Source organism: Salarias fasciatus, chromosome 12 (genome assembly GCF_902148845.1).
Source record: "Salarias fasciatus chromosome 12, fSalaFa1.1, whole genome shotgun sequence".
Taxonomy (NCBI): Eukaryota; Metazoa; Chordata; class Actinopteri; order Blenniiformes; family Blenniidae; genus Salarias; species Salarias fasciatus.
In genome coordinates, this window is record NC_043756.1 from 17,460,202 (window position 1) to 17,483,376 (window position 23,175).

The window sequence follows — 23,175 nt, forward strand, 5'->3', positions numbered from 1 at the left end:
GTTTATAATGGGTGTGTATTGGAAAAGCTAGAGTGGGAGAATCAAATTTAGAGTGCGGGAGGCTCTGAATTTTAACCAAAAAAAAAATGATTTTCTCGTCCGTACGGCCACATTTCTGGCTCAATCTGCACAATAACCCCTCAAAACGTAGGAATTTTTCTTGTGACCCGTAAAATTGAGTCACTTTGTCTCTATCTCAAACGGTTCTCTCTCCAGAGGCATTTGTTTGAGGAGAGTGCAGAATTTTCTCCCATCCGCTGCAATGCATTTTCGAGACGCCTGAATCCAAAACTTCACTTGTGTTCGCACAATCGGTATGGCTGAATGGGTGATCCTACAGACATGATTCCTGCACCATTAAATTCATGAAAGGCTTCTGAATCTGACTGTGTGAAAATCTTTTTCAATTTCACCTCTGGGTTCTCCAGGCACGACATTTTCTCAACCATGCGCACTCCATTAAAAAGTGCTGATTCACTGTCATGGCTGCTGTGCAGCTGGTCTCCATTGCAACAGACACACCTGTTGTGCTGCTGCTGCTTGATTAGTCTGGATTTTCCCATTAAGACTGGAGCTCTATTGATCCTCTGTTACTCTGACACTGACTCTACTGCTCCTTCTACCTCTATCAACTTTTTTAAGTTTTTTGCAGAGTTTTCAACCTTTTTCAAAATTTTTCAACCTTTTTCAAAATTTTTCAACCTTTTTCAACTTTTTTCAACTCTTTTCAACCTTTTTTAACATTTTTCAACTTTTTGCAGTGTTTTCAACCTTTTTCAACCCTTTTTCATCTTTTTGCAGTGTTTTCAGCCTTTTTCAACATTATTCAACTTTTTGCAGTGTTTTCAACCTTTTTCAAACTTTTTCAACTTTTTGCAGTGTTTTCAAACTTTTTCAACCTTTTTCAACCCTTTTCAACTTTTTGCAGTGTTTTGAACCTTTTTCAACATTTTTCAACTTTTTGCAGTGTTTTCAACCTTTTTCAACATTTTCAAGTTTTTTTGCAGTGTTTTCAACCTTTTTTAAACTTTTTCAACTTTTTGCAGTGTTTTCAGCCTTTTTCAACATTTTTAAACTTTTTGCAGTGCTTTCAACCTTTTTTAACATTTTTCAACTTTTTGCAGTGTTTTCAACCTTTTTCAACCCTTTTTCATCTTTTTGCAGTGTTTTCAGCCTTTTTCAACATTATTCAACTTTTTGCAGTGTTTTCAACCTTTTTCAAACTTTTTCAACTTTTTGCAGTGTTTTCAAACTTTTTCAACCTTTTTTAAACTTTTTCAACTTTTTTTCAACTTTTTCAACTTTTTGCAGCGCTTTCAACCTTTTTTTTTTTAACATTTTTCAACTTTTTGCAGTGTTTTCAACCTTTTTCAACCTTTTTCAACTTTTTGCAGTGTTTTCAGCCTTTTTCAACATTATTCAACTTTTTGCAGTGTTTTGAACCTTTTTCAAACTTTTTCAACCTTTTTCAACTTTTTTCACCCCTTTTCAACTTTTTGCAGTGTTTTCAACCTTTTCCAACATTTTCAAGTTTTTTTCAGTGTTTTCAACCTTTTTTAAACTTTTTCAACTTTCTGCAGTGTTTTCGACCTTTTTCAACCCGTTTCAACTTTTTGCAGTGTTTTCAACGTTTTTCAACTTTTTGCAGTGTTTTTCAACCTTTTTCAACCTTTTTCGACTTTTTGCCATGTTTTCAAAGTTTTTCAACCTTTTTCAACTTTATTTCAGGGTTTTTCACCTTTTCTTATTCAGTTTTTCTGCATTACAGTTTAACATTTTCAGCTCAGCATTCACACTTGCAGTTTCTTCAGGAACTGCAAATTTGTTCTAGTTTCACACTATTTCTCCTTGATGCAACTTTATACTAAAGTATGGGCTAAAAGCTTTGAATGGTTTTCTGCATTTTTAGCATTATGTTTATATTTCCTTCTCGTTTTGTTATAATTTTGTCGATAAATTCCTAAAAGTGGAAACACATCCACCACTGCTGTGCTGCCTCACGTGAATAAACTACTTTGTTCACTCAGTACTTGACATGAAAATACACGGCTATACACACATGGAAAATGCCCAGGCTGTAGAGTGCTTGGTTTTTTTTTGTGAAAATACATACCTTAGTTGTAAGGCTTGAAGCCAAACACACAGAGCTGCCCTCCTTATCTAGGTAATTATGTTGAGAGGGCTCAGCCATATATTTTAATATTGGAGACAGCAACACATTGTAGGAGCTGAAGAACATCTTTTAAAATACAAAGAGCTCTTCAGCCTGCTATTTCTGAGTGACCGTCGCTAACAAACGGACAAAGTGGCGGAGTGCACTCCGAATAAGCACATTTGTCAGCTGCCACTGTCTCATTGTGGTTTGTTAGCATCGGGTGCAGTTGGCTGGGCGGTCTGACCGAGATCGACCGACTCGAGGTCATAATGACAAATAAAAACAAAAAACATTTCAAGTTTTCTGCTTCTTTTCTTTTCGGGCAAACTTGTGCTGCGTGCATGGGTTGGATGAAGAGGCTGTTTGTGTTGTTTTGTGGCTGCGTGTTTTCATCTGAGGTTCAAATGTAGATGGATGGGAGTGTGCCAACCCTCCAAATGCAATATTTCTTTCTCACTGTGATAAAACTGTTTAAATGTCTGGGTGTGTTTGTGAGTGTGTACCATCTTGTTTTTTTTATTTTGATCTGGACCATGATCTGAATGCACTCAGGCCACACTGTGGGAACCATAACATCTGAGCTTCCCATTGTAGAAGTAATGTAATGTTTTAGATCAAAAATGTTTTGTGTTATTCTCCGATCATAGAACAAAAACCACCATGACATTCTGAAGACTGACGTCTCATACATCTTAATTTGAAATACTCGATTAGCAAAGGTTAGACATGGGTTAAAAAAAGAGTTTTGAAGAGTCCATTTTGTGAAAAAAAGTCATACATTTTGGATCATATTGAAAACTCAGACTAATTCCTTTCACAGCCCTTTGAGATTGGAGCTTTAGACAACTAATAATTATGGCTCAATAAAAGTAAGTCTGCAGGAAATGAACATAAGTCAATGTGATGTTCCCTAAAGGCACAGAAACATAACCTCTGTGTTTGTGAAGCACAAAGAAAAAAACAAGACAGTCAAAAGGAAGAATTTATGCTCAGTGGTGTTTGTGCTGGCAAATTTTGAATTGAAGAGAGGAAACACCTTTGTGAAGCCTGAAGCAGAAGTACAGTTCTCATCGGATCATTTTCCATTTCCGTTTGTTTGTCCGTGTGTCTTATGGAGTCAGACGATCTTTACGATAAACAATATTGACAGGCTTAAATGCCTTTATTAGATGAGAAACGGCCCCTGGGTGCTGCTCCAGCGTTTTCAACGAGCAGACTGTCCAACTAAAACCACACACTCATGTACAGCGCCGGGGCCTTTTTGCTACCACAGCACTCTCAACAATTACCTCCCAGCTCTTTAAAACACACACACAAAGGCTATCTTTATGACTGCAGCATTTCCACCATTCCAGCTCACCATTTTTCTGCTTTCCTTCCCTCCTTCACCCAGAGACCATTAAACTAGATCCCTCCTAAAAGGCGCTAAGGCCTCTCTTGGCCAGCCACTTCTTCTCCAAAGCCCTGCCATGGCTCTTTTCATGTTTTTAAATCAAAGTCCATGAAAGGTTGAGTTGGAGGTGGGGGGGAAGCAGAGAGAAATTTGGGACGAGTTTTTTTTTTTTTTTTTTTTTTTTTTTGTGTTTGTGGGTTTGGAGACAAATCTTAGTTACAAACCCATATGGTTTGACTCACATATACACAACTGCACACCGCCGCTCGGAGACGCGGGCTTCATCTGATACGGTACACGGCCTCCTGGCCTGTTCTGCTCTGCTGAGATTCTACTTTTTTCCCCCCCTCTTTTCACCTGCTGAGACTTTTACTGTAGATGTGTAACCTGCTCTCTTTCTCTTTGTTTCTCCTTCCTCCACACACACACGGGGGTGAACACACACCCTCGGCTGCACCCACACACACCGTTGCTGCGCAAACAGCGGCGGGAGCGACGGTCTCTTTGTGGCGCCTGCTGTGATTCCTCCACGCCGCTCGCAGACAGCTCTGATTTAGGGATCACGTCGGAGTGCGGCTTTCTGATTCTGCTGGTAGTCAACCTGAAAATGTTTTCCTTGATGGTTTTTTGGCAACGGCCGTGCAAGGGAGGAGCTCCGGCCAGCTCACTTCACCTGCCAGCTGTTCGGCTGAGCCACGGTCCTTCTGGAGATTTCTTTTTTTCTTTTCTTTTTTTTTTTTTTTTTAAGTTTCATACTCAAAGAGACAACTCTGCTCTGCTCTCCCTCCACATCTCCACCTGGCCCGGCAGATCAAGTTCCATATGCATCAGTGTCTCGGGAAAGGGCGCGCCAGCTCGCTTTTAGTTAATGTTTTCTGACTGCAGCGAGTAGCGGTGGGTCCAAACCTGAGGCAGAGGGTTTTAAGGTGCATCCAGTTATTGATTGCGCTGAAAAACTGTGTTCAGTACAAAGCTGGCAAGTACAGTAAAGTTCTACAACTTGCATTCACAACTGTTTCCCAAGTGAATCGTCATTCTTTGTTGCTGCAAAGGCATTAAAATACAGATCCTGGAAAGAGTAACTTCTCTAAAGGCTGCTGTTTTCCTCAGACTAAAGGGCTACCAATCTTGTTTTTTTTATAATATATCTACCTGCTCTGCTACCTTGATGTAGTACAATATAGACTGCCATATATTTCACAGCTGAAATCATATTCTCAAATGTTAAAGATTATTCAGTGCATTTCCATCACTCTGGCAGACCATTGATTAATTTTGATGGTCTAATTTACTAAAATTAATTTGCACAATTTGACTGTAATGATTCAAAAGTGCTTGTTTGTCTTAATACGGGTATATTTATGCCTTCAGGAGGAGGATGACAGTCGAGTCTTTTTTTTCTCCTTTCTAAAATGTTGGGTCTGGCACTTCACTCCCAGAGAAGCAGAAAGGTTTTCCATTACCCTTCATTGGAACTGCTGGCCACAGCATCCCAAGAACACAGTTTACCAATATGTTGAACCAAAAAGTGCTTTTAGCCTCAGTTCATTCACAGAAAATTACAGTTTACTTCAAAACTCTTTGTTTATCGTTTTAGGATGAACATTTCTATAGTTTACTTGAATAGCTTACTTGAAACAACCATGGCTCATGAAATTAAATATTTCTAGTGTTAGCATACACTTAATTGATCCTTTATTATGATTCTTACATGTCTTAAACTGCAGGCCCAACTTCCTGTCATCCACAAACTGTTTAAAAACAAAAAGAAATGCTTTTGAATTCCTGATAACCCCACATTTCCTAACCAAATATTAGGTTGTTAAAACCCCCGCTGATAGTCTTCACTCTCTATCTCCTCATTCCCTTACTGAATGATAACCACAAACGTATTTTTACATCAGGAAATACTTTGCAGTCTGCCTCATTTGAACCATTTTGCACTTTACAAGCGCCGTGGCTCCTTCCTGATAAGGTGAGAGACCAGCTCGGAGCTTCATAGAAGGCGCTTTACACAGATAAGCCTTCCAGTATGCGACCGGGTGAAAGATGAATGGACACATTTTTCTTTTTCTTTTTTTTTTTTTTTGTAATTTCTCTCTCTTCTCATTGTCTCTCGGGGCTTTCCATCTTGCTCCAACTCGACTCGGTAACCTTTAAGGTTGCAGGAGGGAGCCAGTGCAAAAAGAGAAGAAACATTACGGTGACGGCAGTGTGATTAAGTATGAGGATTTGTCTTCGGAAAACATCAAGAAAATTAAGGGTATGTGGCCAACATAGTGATCCGTAGGTAGTTATAGGGCTGGAAGTAGTTCAGTCTGCTTCAGGTGAGTTGGGCTGAACGGTTTAGTATTAGAATGAGGAAATATACACTTTTTAATGCAGGCATCAAGAGATAACTCAATCTTTAGATGCTTTATAGACACATTATTTTTATGAATTCCAATGCAGTAAACAAAAACTTCCCACTGTGAGTCTGTAGATTTATTCTGCTTCAGTTTTTTCATGTGATGCCAGGCTGACTGGATCAGGCTCGGGGTCATGTCCCAGTGTACTCTGTGCTGCAGGACTTGTTGTTTTGTTGCTGTAGATGGTTGTTTATGACCTTAGCAATATGTTTGACATCATTTCTTGTTGCTGCTGAATAAATTTGGGATAGATGAAAAGTATGCAAAAATCATAAGTGCTGAATCCATAAAGAACTGCATATCCAAAAGTTCTAAACTTTCTTTAAGACTCGAAAACCAGCAATTAAAGTTCTGTTTTCAATGTGATTGTCCATTATATTTGACAACCATCATTTTTTTCACAGCTTTATCAAACTTAGGCAAAAACCTGTGCAGGGACATCATGCAAACTCCACATAGAAAGCCTCTAAAGTCCATAATCAAACCATGGATGCTTTTACCATCCCGCCTACAGCCTTGAAATTAATCAGACGGTCAATGACAGGAAAAAAAGAAAGAAAAACTATCCTGTCAGTGTCTGACAAATCAGTCAACAGTGACCCACAGGGTGACATTTTCACAGCCCTGTCCTTGTGAGTCTCATGTTTGAGCGTTTCTTTGAGAATATCGTCAGCCTGTCGATATTTACTACTTAGTACTTTGAATTTACTTTTTCAATCATGCTGCTTAGATTTCAGTCTCAGCGCAGTTTGACTACTAAACTTGATCACTCGTGTGTTTATGTGCTTATCCATCATGACTTGTCGTGCGTTTGGAATGTATTCAGATGCTTCCCTGCATTACTTGCTGTTTGGGAATTTCATGAGGCGACATCTCAGATTTTGACAGGGATACCTCGAGAGTGGGCTTTTGGCTTTCTCACGTTCTTTGATGTTTGTTTTTCTTTGTTTTTCCAGATAATCACAGCAGAGTCAGCGTAGCGTCTCCTCTCGCTCTCCCTCCCTTCCTCTCATCTCACTTAGCCTCTGTGATTGATGAAGAGTTTGAGGAAACACCGAGCAAGCCCACTGAGAGGACAAACAATCTCCCACATATCGTTGCCATGTTGAGCGTAGCGATAGAGACGAAGCCGCCGTCGATACCTGTATTGATGAATACAGTGGAAGCTGGTGGAAATGTTCTGCTTCCCTATTGATCTTTGATCCATTATGAGCTGTTAGTCGACGGCTGGATGAGTGATGGGGAACGGTCTATCCATCATAAGTCGACGCCCACGCCGCTTGGCCGGCACTTCTGGCCGTTTTTGTCAGTCCTCCTCCTCCGCCTCCTCGCCTTCTGTGATCCTGCCTCCCTCGCTCCTCCTCTCTGTTGTTGATCAGCACAAAGGATGCAGGCCTGAAGTCGACGGCACTGTTCGATGCACACATTAAATAAAAAAGAAAAAAAACAAAAACACTAATTATTTTCAAATGATCCATTTTCACAGCTTCAGAAATGTATTGCTGACATTTTTTCCTCTGTTTTTCCAGTGCTTTTTGTTCATTTAGCCTTCATGTGAGTCAATTAAATGAATTTGAAGAAAAAGGACAAACTATCTCTGTCTAGAAACCTGAAATGACCGACTCCTCTGTCGTCTCTCGTCTCGTGCAGGTGACGGATCAGTCCGTGCGGGCGGTGGCGGAGCACTGTCCCGAGCTGCAGTTCGTCGGCTTCATGGGATGCCCTGTGACCTCTCAGGGAGTCATTCATCTCACAGCTGTGAGTATCACTCCGGTCTCTGACCTCAACCGCGACAGTCACATCAAGAATTAAGTGTTTACTTACAGTAAAATCAAAGATAAAGTACCGTCCTGCTGTCTCAGTTAATGGGAAATTCATTTAACCTTTTCTTTTGGGAGTTACGCGCATTCATAAATGTCAACTGAAGTTCTACCGTGACCAACTTTCTTGTCTGATCCTGTTTCCCCTCTCTCCGCGTTTTATCTCCAGGGGGGTGGAAATGCAACTTTTGGAGAGTAAACTCAGGACCTCGCTGTGTGTTTTATCTCAGACTTAGTTTTGAAGTTATTTTGTGTTAACTTTTAAATCTCATGAAAGCCTAATGAGATGAATCCTAATAATACACTGCTATTCTGACTACACCCTGCTGTTTGGATATTACCATGCTAATGAGCAGGGCTCCATGCTTTAAAAAACCTTCCGAGCCACATAAACATGGACACACATGCGCTCACACGGTGATTGCTCCAATTGAATTCACCAGAAAGCACCACACCTTGTTTTTCCTTCTCATTTATTTCCCTTTCCCGACATAACATCCATCTAAAGTAGCTGTGCACCTCCGCGTGTGTATGTGTGTGTGTGTGTGTGTGTGTGTGTGTGTGTGTGTGTAACGTGTCCACACCCATGTGGGCCTGTGTAATACAATTCGATTTGTGTTTGATGTACTCGGGTGTACACTCGAGTGTGAGCAATACCTCGGCGGACCTGCATGCTCCCATTCCTCCTCAAATGCAATTACAGTTGTGTTAATAGGACTGAGGCACCCGATGCCACGCCGCATTATTAGATTAAACAGCAGATTAATTTGTGCTCATGGTTCTGGCCCCCTATCATCTCTGCAGCCTCCACTGACCTTGGCCATGGTGTTGTAGACAGACAGTAATGAAGCCAGCCAGTCATAACAGCATTAGCATACCTGGAGGTGGACGCATACACAACCTCATTATTATTTATTACATTATTAACCAAGGTGAAGTTTTAGGAGTTCGGGAGAACAAGTTCATAATTCTGATGATATTTATGTGTTTTTAGAGAGAGCTTTGTCAGACAAACATTGTTTTATTTCTGTTTGTTTATTTTATTTCTTTAAAGTTCTCCATCTTTTTTATCCAGATTAAACAGTTTAACAGGGCGCATACCACCGGGAACCACAAGTTGTCCGTTTTACCAGAAAAATAGTCTCACTTCAAAGTCCTTGAAGCTGCTGTGGAGCTTTTGATTGTATCACCACATGTCTGAGCAGATGGCGAGTTTGCAGTTGTCATGGAACTGTTAATGTTCAAATATCAGACAATTTCCAATTTTCTTGACAAACCATCATTCATTAAAAAAAAAGGAGTTGTTGGAACGGCTGCTTAATTGTGCACTTGGTGGGGACATATTTCTGTCTCTCTTCATCATCTGCTGTTTCCAAAGGTGGAGATGACCATTCAGCTTAACCTCAATGCATTTTTATTGAAAACATTTTCCATTGTGTTCAGTCAGGATTTTGGTTTTCAATTTTAAAAAAACCTATTTTTAATGGGAAAAAACGATGTAGGCTAAGCTTCATTCAGCATATTGATGTTGTTTTATTTGCCTATAAGTGTAACTCAAACCCAGCGCAGTTAAAGTCTAAGAACTGATTTTGTGAGAGTTAATGAACTGTGACGAAAAGGAAAAGTTTCAAAGATAACAGTTGGGTCTCTTTCTGTGCGCATTCATCTGCTGTTGCATATTTCTTTTGTTTTCATGATTATTTGTACGACTCATTTCTTCCTGTGTCCCTCTCGCTGCCCCCTCCGCCTGCCTTTTTCCCCGTCTCCATTCCTCCCTAATCTCCGTCAGTAATTATCTCGTTTAGCGGTTGATTCCTCCGCTCTCTGAATCCCTCTTGGTCCCACCCAGCGTCGATTGAAAATCATATTCTCACTTTTAGAATCGTTGCATTTGTGATGACTCAGTGGACCTGCGCGCGATTCCGGGACCGCAGTGCTCCTTTCTTGTTCGATTATTGCACACTCCCTCCCACTCCTTTTTTTTTTCCCCTCGATCACTCTCTCTCTCTGATATTCTTTCCAACCATCTCACTGGCTACTTGGCTACGAAGGGGAAAAAAAAAAAGATAAGAAAATCCATTACTTTTACTAACTTCACTCATACGACACACTTAATTCAGATTGATAAGTCTCTTTTCATACGGACTTCACACAAATTATAGTGTGAGTAAATCAATTGGAATTGAATTTTCTTAATCAAGTGGGCCGGAATAGACCACCGATGGTGACGGGCTCGATGCAGACAGTCTGTAGAGTAACTGTAAATCTGTGGCGTTTATGCTCCTTTAATGGGTTTGCAGTGTTTCATTCCTGCAGGAGCTGCGCCGTTCCTCTGTGATGTGCAACACAGCTCAATATTTGCAGCCAGGCTACCTCTTTAATAAATCATCTTGTTAATGACTAATAGGAAGACAGAAAAAAAAAAATCAAAATTTCTCCTCCTGAAAGTGTAAAGCCTGCCCATCGACAAGCTTGGTAACACTTCTTTTTTTTTTTTTTAAACTGGCTGTAGAATAAATGTTGCATACAGCTTCTGGGTGACAAAACACAAAGTGACGGTTTTAAAGGCTAATCCATGGCCGATGTGGTCTCCTGCGTGATGGTGCCAGGTATACCCAGCAATTGTTTTACTCGTGGTGGAACTTGAAAGTAAATAAGCTCCAAGCCGGCTCTTAGCTTTTGACGTTAATTATAGTTTTATTGAGGAGGCTTGTCACATCGCAAGGCTGTATCATGGATCCAGAACATCTTTGGGAGACGTGTTGGTGTGTTTGGACTGTAATCTGGTGTGTGTGTGGGACCTGTGAACTCTACTCAGGTGTGCACGTGTGTGTACACACACTTGTCATCCACAGGCTATAGTCAGGTGTTTGTTTGTGTGTGTGTGTGTGTGTGTACAGCTTTGACAAAATGACTGTGTCATCCGTGTGTTGTTTCCTGTATTGTTCTTTCTTTTCTCTTGCGGCCGTCACACTTGGTTCTGTGAAAAGAAAGAGTCACACCAGCAGAGTTAATAAACACATCTTTGAGTTCCCTGTTTGTTTCCTGCCGCCGTTTGGTCTTTATCGCTCTCTGTATTTCCTTCTATCCTTTCTCGCTTGCGTCGTTGGTGCGCGCCTTTTCTCCCTTCCTCTGTCTTTCCATCTTCCTGTCAAGCCGTGCTCTTTTCTTCTGGTAGTGATTAAGTCCAAGGTCGGGTCTATTAGAGCGCCAGTGTTTGAGAGCGACTCCGGGTGCCAGAGAGCCTTCATTCCCCTCGCCTTAGATGTCCCAGTGATGGCTTCCCTTTGCTTGTCATGCCTACCCACAATGCCCCTCCTCATAGATCAGCCTATTGCTTCTCCTAAGACATAGCGGGCCTCAAAAAATGGCTTTTGTGTGTGTGAAAGTTCCCACCCTCGGGAGGAGGAGAGGAGGCCAAAGACATAACAAATGGAGAGACTGTTGAAGAATGTGTCAGAGATGAAAGGAAGTATATTTGGAAACTATAAGGGCTGTGTTGTCTCTCTCATGAGCAGGAACTGGATGTCTCTGGTCCTAATTTGGGGCCTTGTAGATTAATCTCCAGCGGTTTTGTTGTTCTTCGGCGAGAACGAGTTCGAAGCTTTTGATGAATGCTCTCTAAATTTGACAGAATTGGACCGTAAGTCATACCTCATTCTCTCTCTGTGTTTACGAGCAAATAAAACAGTCTGTTTTGTGACAAGGAAGCTATTTAATTTCATAACCAGAATCAAATGTTTTATCTGTCCGGCTGGTGTTGTGGAGCAGGGTGTGCGCCAAACACAGTCAGCTCAGCCCGGCAGACTGCAGACAGGGTGGAAACGTGGACGACACGGCTCACGGATTCGGGTTCAAGTCCACAAGGTGAAACATATAAAGGTTGAAATGAAGGTCTTTCACCCTCCGTCACCTTCAACCCTCCCTCTCCCGGCCTACATGGGATGAGTGGTGTCTGGCTTTGCTGTAGTCTGCTGGCCGCTTATCTTCCCCCCACCCCGACTGGGGCACAAGAAAATACATAATCACAGTGCCCTGTGTCAAACTGATAACCCCAACACAAACCAAGAAGTGTGTGTGTGTATGTTTGTGTTACCATTTGTGTGTGTCTCAGGGGTGGTGAAGAGGATAAAGGGGAAACGAAGCGGCGGAGGGGATTTCAGGGGGAAGAAAGAAAGGTAATGGGGTTGTGGGGGTCGCAGAATGACTTCAAATTGTTATAATAATTTTTTTCTTGACTTCTGTATGGAGGAGATTGGGGGATTTATGAATATAATGAGCGGAGAAGAGCCCGAGGATGATGTGTGTCTCTTGCAAGAGTAATTGAAGAATAATTCATTTGGCTGCAAGACTTTTAACCCAGAGACAGAAAGAGATAGAGAGGTTTTTGACCTCTGGAGGGAGGGATATCATGTCTCATTATTGGCCCAACTAGTGTCACTGCACTGTGACTGTACCATCCAGTACTGTCACAGTGTGTGTGTGTGTGTGCCTTTATGATCACTAGGCTCAGCGTGGTGAAAAAAAAAAAAACCCAAAGCTCTCTATCTCCTTGAGCATTTCCTCACCACCGAGTTTGTTATCAAGACCAACACATGCAGGATTATTGACTGAAAGGGAGAAACAGAAAGTGAAAAAAGGCGGGGCGGGCGAGGGAAAATAAGTGATAGACAGTAGATGGGCACAAGACAGATAAATTGAGGAGTTGCGCACACACACGCACACACACACGCACACACGCAGGCATCAGCTCACTGGTCCATGACTGATGCAGACAATGTATTTGTGATATCAGATGCATGGCCTTTCTAGTTTTTTGCCTCAGTCTTTCTTAAAATATTCATATCACTCCGTCTGCTCCGGCCTCGGCGCGTGTAAATGTGTGTGTGTGTTTTCCTGAGTGTGTGTCTGGAGGGGGCGTGGGGTGTGATTTAGGCTTACCGCGGAGGGATTGTCTCGACACAGCTTTCTCCTGTCTGACTGAACTGTCTGGGATGCTCCGATACGGGGGGGGTGAGGTGGTGGTGGTGGTGGTGGGGGGGCGGGACTGAGCGGGTATGCATGAGTGCGCACTCGTATTCACCCAGTGACACCGCTGCCAGCCGTCCCACCTTTTCGGCCCTGCCACATTGAGTCTCGCACAGTCTCCAACACATGCAGACAGCCAGGCAAACACCTCAACAACACCCCGTGACTTTGACTCCCCGCCCGGGACTTTGGATACACTTCAAAGTGACTGGCTAAACTTGTACCTGCTTTGTTTAGAGGATTTCAACTTGTTCCTGCTCCCCTTTGTTCGTCAGAGATTTTTAATTGCTGTCAGTGTGACCACGAATTAACTTTAAAACATTTTTTTTTTGCCGCACTTTTTTGTGTGTGTGTGTGTTTCTTATAGCGTTTTAGCACAAAGGGGCCCATTTTCATTTACAAAAAGTCATGCACTAAATCTTGATGCGGCTATAAATTTTCTGCAGCAGTGAAAAAAGCAGCTCATATTTTCCCCGTTTTTTTTTTACGACTAAAACAATGCCCGCTCTGTCTCCGCTTTGTAAATGTCATCGAGCAGCTTGTCAGTCGGGACGCCGGGCTTGATGGACAGCTCGAGCCACGAACTTGCGCCGCTTTGCGCCAGCGCTCAAACCCTGACATCATATCCTCCGCTCAGGGTCCACCAGACCTCACCTTCCTGCCTGGCATCGTGGCGTTTGACGCTGTGTAAATAAACGCCGTCATGGCACAGGTAGTTATGGCGGTGTAGCCTGGCAGGCCATGCGCAGGGACACAGAGACCCACACTGTGCGTGCCCAACTGTGACATACTGTCCTCTGCAATAATAAAGTGCAAAATCACCTGCCTCAGTTATGGGATTGGAGACTATACCTGGCTGAAGGATGACATGTCTTTAAAACGAGCAGCTAATACTTCTCATTTAAAGTTTTTTTTTTCGTTTGGTCTTGGAAATGAGTTGGGAAAAAAAAACGACGAGGTTCAGAGATGCTTCTAATGAGAGGAAGGGCGAGCCAAACTGGACGAGGAAATCCCATCCAGTCATGTGGCGCAGACTGGAGGCTTGGAAAGCTAGCTAACTGATCTCACGAATGGCAGGTCACCATTGTAGATCCCTGAGCAAAGCCCAAAATCCCCAAATGGGCAAAGAAGAAGGATCCAGTTTAAAAACCTGAACCGATTCAGCCATAAAGATCAACAAAGCTCAGTTCTACAAACACACCCAGGTTTACGATTCTGAATTTATTTAAAAACACCTTAAGTGGCATTTTTTTTTAAATTCTGACACTCGCTGATTTACGATCTGTTAACATGTCGTTATTAATTGAAACACGTTGTTTTAATGAAAACACTTGACTGTATCTGAAAGTGTAGCAGTAAATGAATTAAATCAAGTGTCAACAGTGAGAGAGTTTATCAAGCAAAGAGTCAAGCAATACATACCATATATGATATCATTGTTTAAATGTTGGATCAGCAAAACCAGACTGCATTACAGAAATGGAACAAACACTGCTCCATGTACCATTGTTGTGTTGTTACTGTTTTAATAAGGCCCTGTATGTAATACATTAAGCTGCTATCTAAATGACACCAGTTCTTAAACAGAAAAATGTGTTTATGTAAATAATTTTCAAGAGGGTACACATTTTTTAACAGACTTTTTGTGGAGTACATAATTTACTTACATGTTCTTATAATGACTGTCCATTAATAAAATATAAATTCTTTATTAATCCCAGAGAGAGATTGCGCTCAGAATCATGTAATTGTATGTTAACGGGATGAAGACGGCACCATGGACCGATAGCAGCTGGATTGTGCAGGTTTCACTGTTTCCGCGAAGCAGCATGAATAATTATCCGGGTGGAACCACAGAGCAGACGAGCAGGATTCTGCCTGGTTACAGACTTCAGCCAACGAGGAGGAAAAACCTGCCGAAACCCTCACCAAATCCCCCCGCTCCCCATTCACTCGCTCTCTGTCTCCCTCCTCCGCCACACTTTTTCTCTTTTCCTCTTTCTCCGTGGTTTGGAATAGTTTTCCTTTGCATCATGTGCAGAATATAAGATACAGTGTAAGAATACCGTGTTCAGTCAGGTTGCTGGTAATGAAACTTTTCTGCCTCTAATTGAAATAATCTGTCAGCCACAGCCCGTTTCATTTTTGAGGTGCGTCTAATTACCGAGGAAGTTGCTTTTTTTTTTTTTTCAACCAAAGACTCTGGGTGGATTTTCCTCCCATCGAATGTCTGCTAAACAGCGGTTTTCACAGATGGATTAGCAAAGTTGCTCTCCGAGCCGAGAGCGTGTCTGCTCCCTTTCAAGCAGACATCTGCAAAATTTCTAGTTTTTTTTTTTTTTTTTTTTTTTGTTCAACCTAGCTACACACGCAGCCAATCAAAGCTCGCGGTGGTTGGCCTGATTTCTCATTGGCTGTCCACATCAATGAAACCCCTCCTATTGGTTGTAGTAGAAATTCTATATAGCAGACATAAGCAGTTTTAAAGATTTGGAGAACAAATACTACTTTTGATGCTTGGGGCGTCTTCAACTTTACTCCAGGCTTATTATCCCAAAATAGTGAATGCAAATAAGCGTCTGTGAGAAAGTGTGTGGCTGTTATGATGATGAGAGTGATTTTGACAAGAGTGAGTTCACGTCTGTTGCTATGAATAATTGTGATGTTGGTCATTTATTCTGCGTCCTGGTTTGAATTATGCTGAGCCTCTGTTTTGGAGACAAAGGCGCACGACGCGCGCATGCTTCCAACTCTTGAGCGTGCGTTACACACTGGCCAGAATTGATTTCCTGGATACTCTAGCCGTTATCAATAAGTGCCTAAATTAAACCTTCCCCAGAACTGAGTCTTCATCATAAGATTTAATGAATAAATGAATGATCAATGGATCAAATGGCTTAAATTTTGTTCCAACACTATGATCTGCGTAAATGTGTAAGCATGTTTATATCCCTGCAACATAAGTAATACAAGTACACACACACACACTCACACGCACACACCATTCCAAATGAATAATTTAGCACTTCGATCTAACGCTGGTCACACGGGCACATGACAGTCTGTGTGCTCGTGCGGGTTTCCGCATGTTTGTGCGTGCGTGCGCTAGAATTTTAATGAGTATCTATCTGCAACGCTACACGCAGTTCAGGGCTTTTCCGTTTCATTAGATGCTATTGTTTATCATGTCAGTTTTGCTGCGTCTGGTGGGCACGGCGGCGTTCTTGACCCGCCGTCGCACGCTAAAGCTCTTCCATGTTTATTTCATTAGAATATCTGAGCACGTCTTTGGATTATAGGTGAGAATATGCTGCCCAAAAAAAAAAAAAAAAGCTTTTTCATGTTTATTTCATGCCTAAGCAGGCCTTTTATCACAAGAGGTGTGGATGCAATTTTCTCTGAAGACTGACAAAAAAAAAAAAAAAAAAGAAAAGAAAAAGCCACGGGCTACACAAGAGCAGAGAGACAAATGGAGCGGCTCGACGGAGAAAAAGGTTTTGAAAGCCGTTTTTATTAGCTTCAGTGCCACGCAGCATCTTGCACACTTGGCCTGTTTGTTTGCACTCTCGTGTGCGCGGCTCCGTGTTTTGATCCTCAGTATGTGGGGGGGGCACGGAGGAGTGTTTACATGTGCGCTTACTCCACACGGCGAGCGGCGGCCCTTATCCATTCCCCCCGTGTGTCTTCATGCTGCTCGGTATATGTCATGCCTATGGAGCCGACAATAGTGCTCAGTGATGTTAACACCAACTGTAAGCTTGTTTTCTCTTTAGCCTCGGCCATGACATTTACCTCTATGCCTCCCTGGCGGCTGGCCGGAATATCACGCTTCCATTATCTTGCTTCCCCGGTGTGTGAGTGCATGAATGTGCGCACACACACACACACACACGCACGCACATATCAGAAAAAATACACCTGTGCCGTCACTTCAAAAGCCTTTTGGTGATTTCGGCAAGCAGGAACGCTTGTTGAACAGCGTGCCATGTGGGTTTCCAAGTGTGTGTCAGGAAGTGGAGATTTTAACTGGAGGATTAATCTAAACCCCTCTCATAAGGTATTCAGATCAGAAAGTGGGATTATTGAAAGTCAGAAAGATGAAAAGGAAGCAGCAAAGTGAACGGCTCGGCAGCCCTTTACACCAGGCAGGCAGACGCAAAACGGTAAACAGTAACAGGAAACACATTTACTGCTTTTATCTGCCATGTTAGGTTTTATTCTGCATTCATTATTTTTTTTTTTATTCCCCCGCTCCAGTACATGTGAGAACATAACTTCACTCAGCATATAGGGATACAGTATATTACCCTCGTTCCTGGGAACATATCAAATGCTTCTATACTGTAGCTGCTTTTATGTAATATTCCTCTCCTGGAGCTTACTTTTTGTACCACTTATGAAAACGAATAAACTAATCTCTTTGTGAACAGAAATGAAGTTGTAAGGAGTGGGATGTCACTCTGTTAGAACAGGTTGCACAGCCGCCGCTTTGTGGGAACGTGTCCGGATGAAACCCTGTTTGTGTTGCGTGTGTCGCCTCCTGCAGCTGCGGAACCTGAGTGTCCTGGATCTGCGGCACATCTCGGAGCTCAACAACGAGACGGTGATGGAGGTGGTGAGGAAGTGTCGCAACCTCAGCTCCCTCAACCTCTGTCTCAACTGGAGCATCAACGACAGGTACGTCAAGTCAAGTTTGTTTGTAAAGCCAAGTAGCCGGTGCTGCACTCTCTCCGGCGCAGCGCGCACACACACACACACACACACACACACCATCAATAACAACTGGCTCCTGCTTGGACAGTTGAACTGAAGCCTTGTGTAGCAAAGAAGAACATCTTTTGATCTAAGTTTATTGAAGCATTTTCGAATGTGTTATCAAGAATAGAAATTTCACAGAAGGCTCATCGAGGTCATATTTAAATACTGAAACCACTGTAGGTTTTTTCGGAACTCAGGAAGACTGATCATAGAGCACTAATGCAGACACAGTCCTAATAAAAGCATGCCAAGGGAAAAAAAAAACAAAAAACTAACTGAAAGCACAAGAGAACAGCAGCTTTTTTTTCCGTCTGGTCATCGTTCGTGTTGCTTCTTCACCTCTGTTCCTGTCTCCGATCGGAGCGAGAAGGCCATACTGTATATGACAACAACAGTAAACCATCTCCTCTTTTATTTATTAGCTTGTGTTTTATTCATATGTTTCTATTTAATCTATTGATTTACAGCTAAGGCTTCTCTGCTGACGGTACTCCCACTCTGGCTTAGGAGTGTGAACACAATATTGAATGTACCGTGGTGCGTTTCAGCAATGGGTGGAAGGCAAGTGCTGTGTGTGTGTGTGTGTGTGTGTGTGTGTGTGTATGTGGGCACGCATGTGTGAAATCATTCTTGCATTATTGAGTTTACAGCAGGCATGTGGTGGGAAGGTTATGGTAATGCCTTACCTGCCTCCTTTCAATCAAAAAACATGGAGTTTGGCGAAATCCTCACAGGAGCACATTGTGTTATCAGCTTCTTCCCCTCTCTCCCCCTCTCTCTCCCTCTCTCTCGTGCCGACGTGCACACAAGCGTGTGCACGTACCCCTTCAGCCCCCCGAATGCTTCAGAGCTGCATTGATTCCATAATGATATTTCCTGCTTTGGTCCAGGGGCTGGAGAGGTGTGTGTGTGTGTGTGTGTGTGCGTGTGTCTGGATTTGTCTCGATCACCTGTGGGAATATTGGAATTTCAAATGCTTTGTGATGTGGTGTGGTGGCGGTTTGTGCGGAAGATAAAGCTCGGAAGTTGTGTTTGTGTGTGTGTGTGTGTGTGTGTGTGTGTGTGTGTGTGTGTGTGTGTGTGTGTGTGTGTGTGTGTGTGTGTGTGTGTGTGTGTGTGTGTGTGTGTGTGTGTGTGTGTGTGTGTGTGTGTGTGTGTGGTGGCAGCGGCGTGCAGTAGGTGTGTTGTTGGCTCATGAATGAAGCTGAGACAGCACGGGGTGAAAGGCCACGGTAGGCCAACAGTCGCCGAGGAGTCTTACATTGGTGTTTCTGTGATGCGGCGCTGCTCCAGCTCCTCGCTCCCCTGAGAACGGAGGGCCTTCTGCTGGATATGCATGAGCGCTAATATGTGTTATGATGTGATGGGAGATGGCAGTAAAACAGCAAAAGCAGACATAAAAACTGGTGAACCGCTTCTGACAGAAGAGTGAAGACCACTTCGGTTTTTTTGTAGAGTAAAAGCACGATTTTTCAGATTTTTCATTCGATTCCCGTCCTTCATAACGCTAAACAGCTTTCACCCCAGTTTCAGATATAAGGCCAGTTTTCGATGTTGAGCAAGTCTTGTTCTTATTTTAACGCACTGAGAAGCTAATGTTGGAAATGATTGAGATGCTGATGAAGCTTGTCAGCAGTTTCGCGCCGTGCTGCAAAAAGTCCCGGCGGCCAACATAATGAGTGGTGTGTCTGTACACAAACCTCTATTCATCCAATTTCTGCTGTTTTTCATTTGATTTTGTTTCTTAGAAGTCATGACTGGTCTTGAAGTAATGGTTATGAAACGCAGATTTCTGTTAGCGCTGACGGGAAAGGGATGTCAGCGTTGAACCTCCAGCAGCGTGTTATTGAATCAAACTGTGGTTTTGTAAGAACACTAGATAATAAACGACAACTGAACCAGAATCAAATAATCTAAAATTATTGATGGGCGTACACAACAGTGTAGTTGAAGATGGACACTCACTCACACACACACACACACACACACAATTTCACACTTATTGGCAGAAGAGACGAGAGATTCCTTATTGGGTTTCAGCAATGCGCATGCTTAGTGAGAAAGAGGAATAAGCTGTAATCAGATATTCTGCCCACAGTTCAAACAGTCGGAGACCTTCAGGATCACTGCTGCAGAGATAACACACACACACACACACACACACACACACACACAATATCTCAAGCTTACGTCACATTAGTTCTCGGAGGGTACGGATGGGTCAGCGTGTGTCTGCGCGTCTCCCAAAGTGATGACAGTGTGCTGCGAACAGGTAAACAAGCAGAGGAAATGACCCCTTATTTCCAAGATCAATTTGGTCCCATATCAAGAGGCCGTTGGAGAGATGGAGCTCTGTGGGAGGTAAAGCACTCCAGTCATTTTTCCTCTCCTTCGTTTTTCCACTTTCCTCCTGTCCCCTCATCTTTAAGGGGGAAAAAAAAGAAAAAGCAGTGTGTAATCGGCTCGCGCTGTTGTCGCGGGGAATAGTGGAAGGCGACATCCTCCAGTAAGAAAGGCAGAAATGATGACCAAATATGGACTTCCCATTGTCACAGTCCGATGGGCAGATTGCGACAGTGGGACGCCTATTTTTTGGTCACTGTCATTTCTTGGGGAGATGGGACGCGACGTGCTGCAGGTGGGCAGAGCGGGCCCTGTTATTTCTCAGTATCGTCTTCAAGCGGTGATAGCGGACCAAAGTGGGATTGTGTTTTCTCAAATGTCACAGCGTTTGAAAATGGGGAGCGGGCCATGATCAAAGCAGGGCAGGAGAGAAAATGGCAATGCTCACTTTTTTTTTTGTGTTTGAACCAAGTTGAGGACACAGTGTCGGAGTTAAACGGTTATCATTGATATTCCAGTCGGTGCGTTTCTGTTGCTATTCAGTTGTTTTTTTTCTTTTAACATGTGCACGGATGAAGATTCCTTTATATATAATGCCTGTCCTCACTGTTGATGAATGTCTTCATTTTCCAGTATAATTTGTCATTTGCAAAATGAGCTTTTATTGTAGGGTGCGCTTTCTGCCAGACGTAATGAGATTGAAGATTAAATTGCGATGCCGGGCTCTTAGGCTAAAACCTCTCCGGTGTGTGTTGCAATAAAGTTTGTGGTGAGCCCTCTTCATTGGTTATGGTCAAAGCAAAGACTCAGCCACTGCTCTCCTAACAATGACCCTGCAGTTGGACACGCGGAGTGTGTTGACATGCTGATTTATGTGCACCCTTGTGTGTGTATGTGTGCCTGTGTGTGGGTCAGTTTTGCTGAACGTAGATGCGCGGAGTCAGTGAGTCATTCATTTTATGAGATCTGTATTGTTGAAAGTTGGGCTTTTCCTAACTGCCCTGGTGTGCAATCTCTTCTTTTTCTCTCCCTTTCCTCGTTTCCCAGCTTTATTGGAATAAAGGAATCTATTTTCGTTTTTTTTTTTTTTTTCTCACTTGAGCCTAACATATTCTTCATATTTCCATCACTTACGAATATCAAAAATTGCAACCCAAATTGGCTGCTCTACATTTTTGTCCCCTGTAAGTTGAGAGATAACCAGGGGCCCGTTCTGACTTTCTGCAGCTTATAAAGCAGGGAATAATTGAGGAGAAGCGTTTTTCCAGAAACACACCTTCAAAACTTTTTTTCACCCTGAATCTGAAGGCAGTTCTAAAGAAACTCCTTCCAAATAGCCTTTGCTGTAGCCAGCTGGCAGATGTCGCAGCGCCTGCAGAAGCGTTAAACCCCCGAATCAGATGACGATACGATGCATCACTGTGATCAATGATGTGTTAAATGACAGTTAGTTGCTCTGCTCGGCCTGGTCACAGTGAAGGTGACCAGGACCTGTATTTGTCAAAACTCTACAAGTTACACATCAGAATGCTTTTGAGAGCAGAAAAAAAAACCCAAAAACTAAGAAAAAGAAAAAAGATTCTTAAGCTAAAGTAAAGACTTGGGAACATTTATCAAAAGATTTTCTTTTACTCTCCTTGACTCTACAGCAAAGTCAAGGCGTTATCCTTTCTTATTCATTCTCAGAAAGGTATTATCAATCAAACACTGGGATTTTATCTACTCTCATCTTACTAAATTCTTACTTTTTTTTCTCCAGTATCATTTTCAGAATTTATTTCTTGTTAAAAATTTCTCCCGTACAAGTTGAAAGCAGCTGCTAATTACTGAGACAGCTATTGAATCATATTCACTGTCCGCCAGTCTGGAGGAATCGAGCAGCTCGGAGTTTGGAGAGGACAAAGGGGATAATGTGTTATCGTAATGACCGGGCGCAGACAAAAGATGTCCAAGGAAAACATCGTAAACATCGATCAATTCTCTGTCTTTTGTGAATAGATACAGACGCAGGCATTTGTTTGTTTGAGCAGAAGGTTTCATTGCCATGAGCAACAGAATTCTATAATAGTTAAAACGGTCTGATGTGTAACTGAAGAAATGGCAGCAAGAATCTTCTTCAGCCTCCCTAATGTGCATGTTTTGATCAATTATCTCTAGGCGTGATATTTCATGAATGAAGTGTTGACTTCAGACTGAAGGAACAAACTCATTTCAGCCCAAATTGACCGAGAGTGCATTGGAGCAGTAAAGTGAAAATATTCCAAAAAAAAAAAAAACATGAATTGTGCAATCATAACTTGGAATGTTTTTTGTGCGGTGAAATGTGAGTACATGGAAATTTTATTCAGGATCTTTTTAAAATACCAAGTAAACTTGAAAATCACCAGGAAAAAAAATGTTCAAAATTGCAGCTTTATGCCATTTCTAATGATGCCTCCTGCTGAAACACAGTGAAATGTCAAAATAATAAATCTCTTGATTTTGCAGCAACCACAAATGCAACAAATGACTGACATTCTCTTACCTTTGGTGGGTAGTTTTTATGCTTTGCATATCATCCCGTGGGGCGGTGGACCCTCTGGCGGGCCTGTTTGGGCAAAACTATTTCCTTTACCTTAAGTGAACTGCTTTTTTTTTTTTTTTTTTTTTTTGTGGTTGCTATGAATCACTGAGGATTTTGATTCCTTCTCCTGCAGATATTTATTTTTTTCCTCTCATTCGGGGCACTTTGACTTTGACAAAACAGAAACGAGCCCTGGAACAGCATGTCAGTAAGAAGTAACCACTGTCACCTACTTTTTATTTCAAGCTTTTAACCGACTCACATTTTATATCTAAACGGGGGCCGGCGTCCGTTTGATGCTGCGACTAAATATGTAAAATTACAAAGTTGTGGGTTCTGTGGGGCGCAGTTTCTGCAGCTGCTGAGTTCAGCCTGAAAAGTTCATCTGTCTTAAAGGAATTTGGGAAAGTGAGCAGAATAAGAGTCGGTAAGAGTCATTTTGAAGTGTCTGCATCCATTGTGTAACTTTGAGTTCATACTTGATAGCATATGTTTTCTTGAGCCAGCTATTTTTAGGACGCCCCTCTTCTTTTTGGTTTTTCTTGGATATTTTCTAAATGCCATGGAAAATGTCAGCAGAGCCACCGACAGACATTTGTCCTTGTCTTGTTCCTCCGCCACCTGTCTCTCCAGATTTGAGGAGAGGTGCTGAGGGGCCTTCCCCTGTCCTTGTCGCTTCTCCTTTTCCGGCTTGTATTTTCCACTTA

General features: G+C 42.4%; 1 protein-coding gene across 3 annotated transcripts in view; it reads left to right on the forward strand.

Annotated features, from left to right (window-relative positions):
- Positions 1-23,175, forward strand: part of fbxl17 (F-box and leucine-rich repeat protein 17) — a 207,891-nt gene that overhangs the window by 63,409 nt on the left and 121,307 nt on the right. For all 3 annotated transcript variants that reach the window (XM_030105542.1, XM_030105543.1, XM_030105544.1), the window contains exons 7-8: positions 7,607-7,714; positions 17,351-17,481. In XM_030105542.1, the coding sequence (XP_029961402.1) occupies positions 7,607-7,714; positions 17,351-17,481 (239 nt within the window). The remainder of the gene's footprint in view (positions 1-7,606; positions 7,715-17,350; positions 17,482-23,175) is intronic.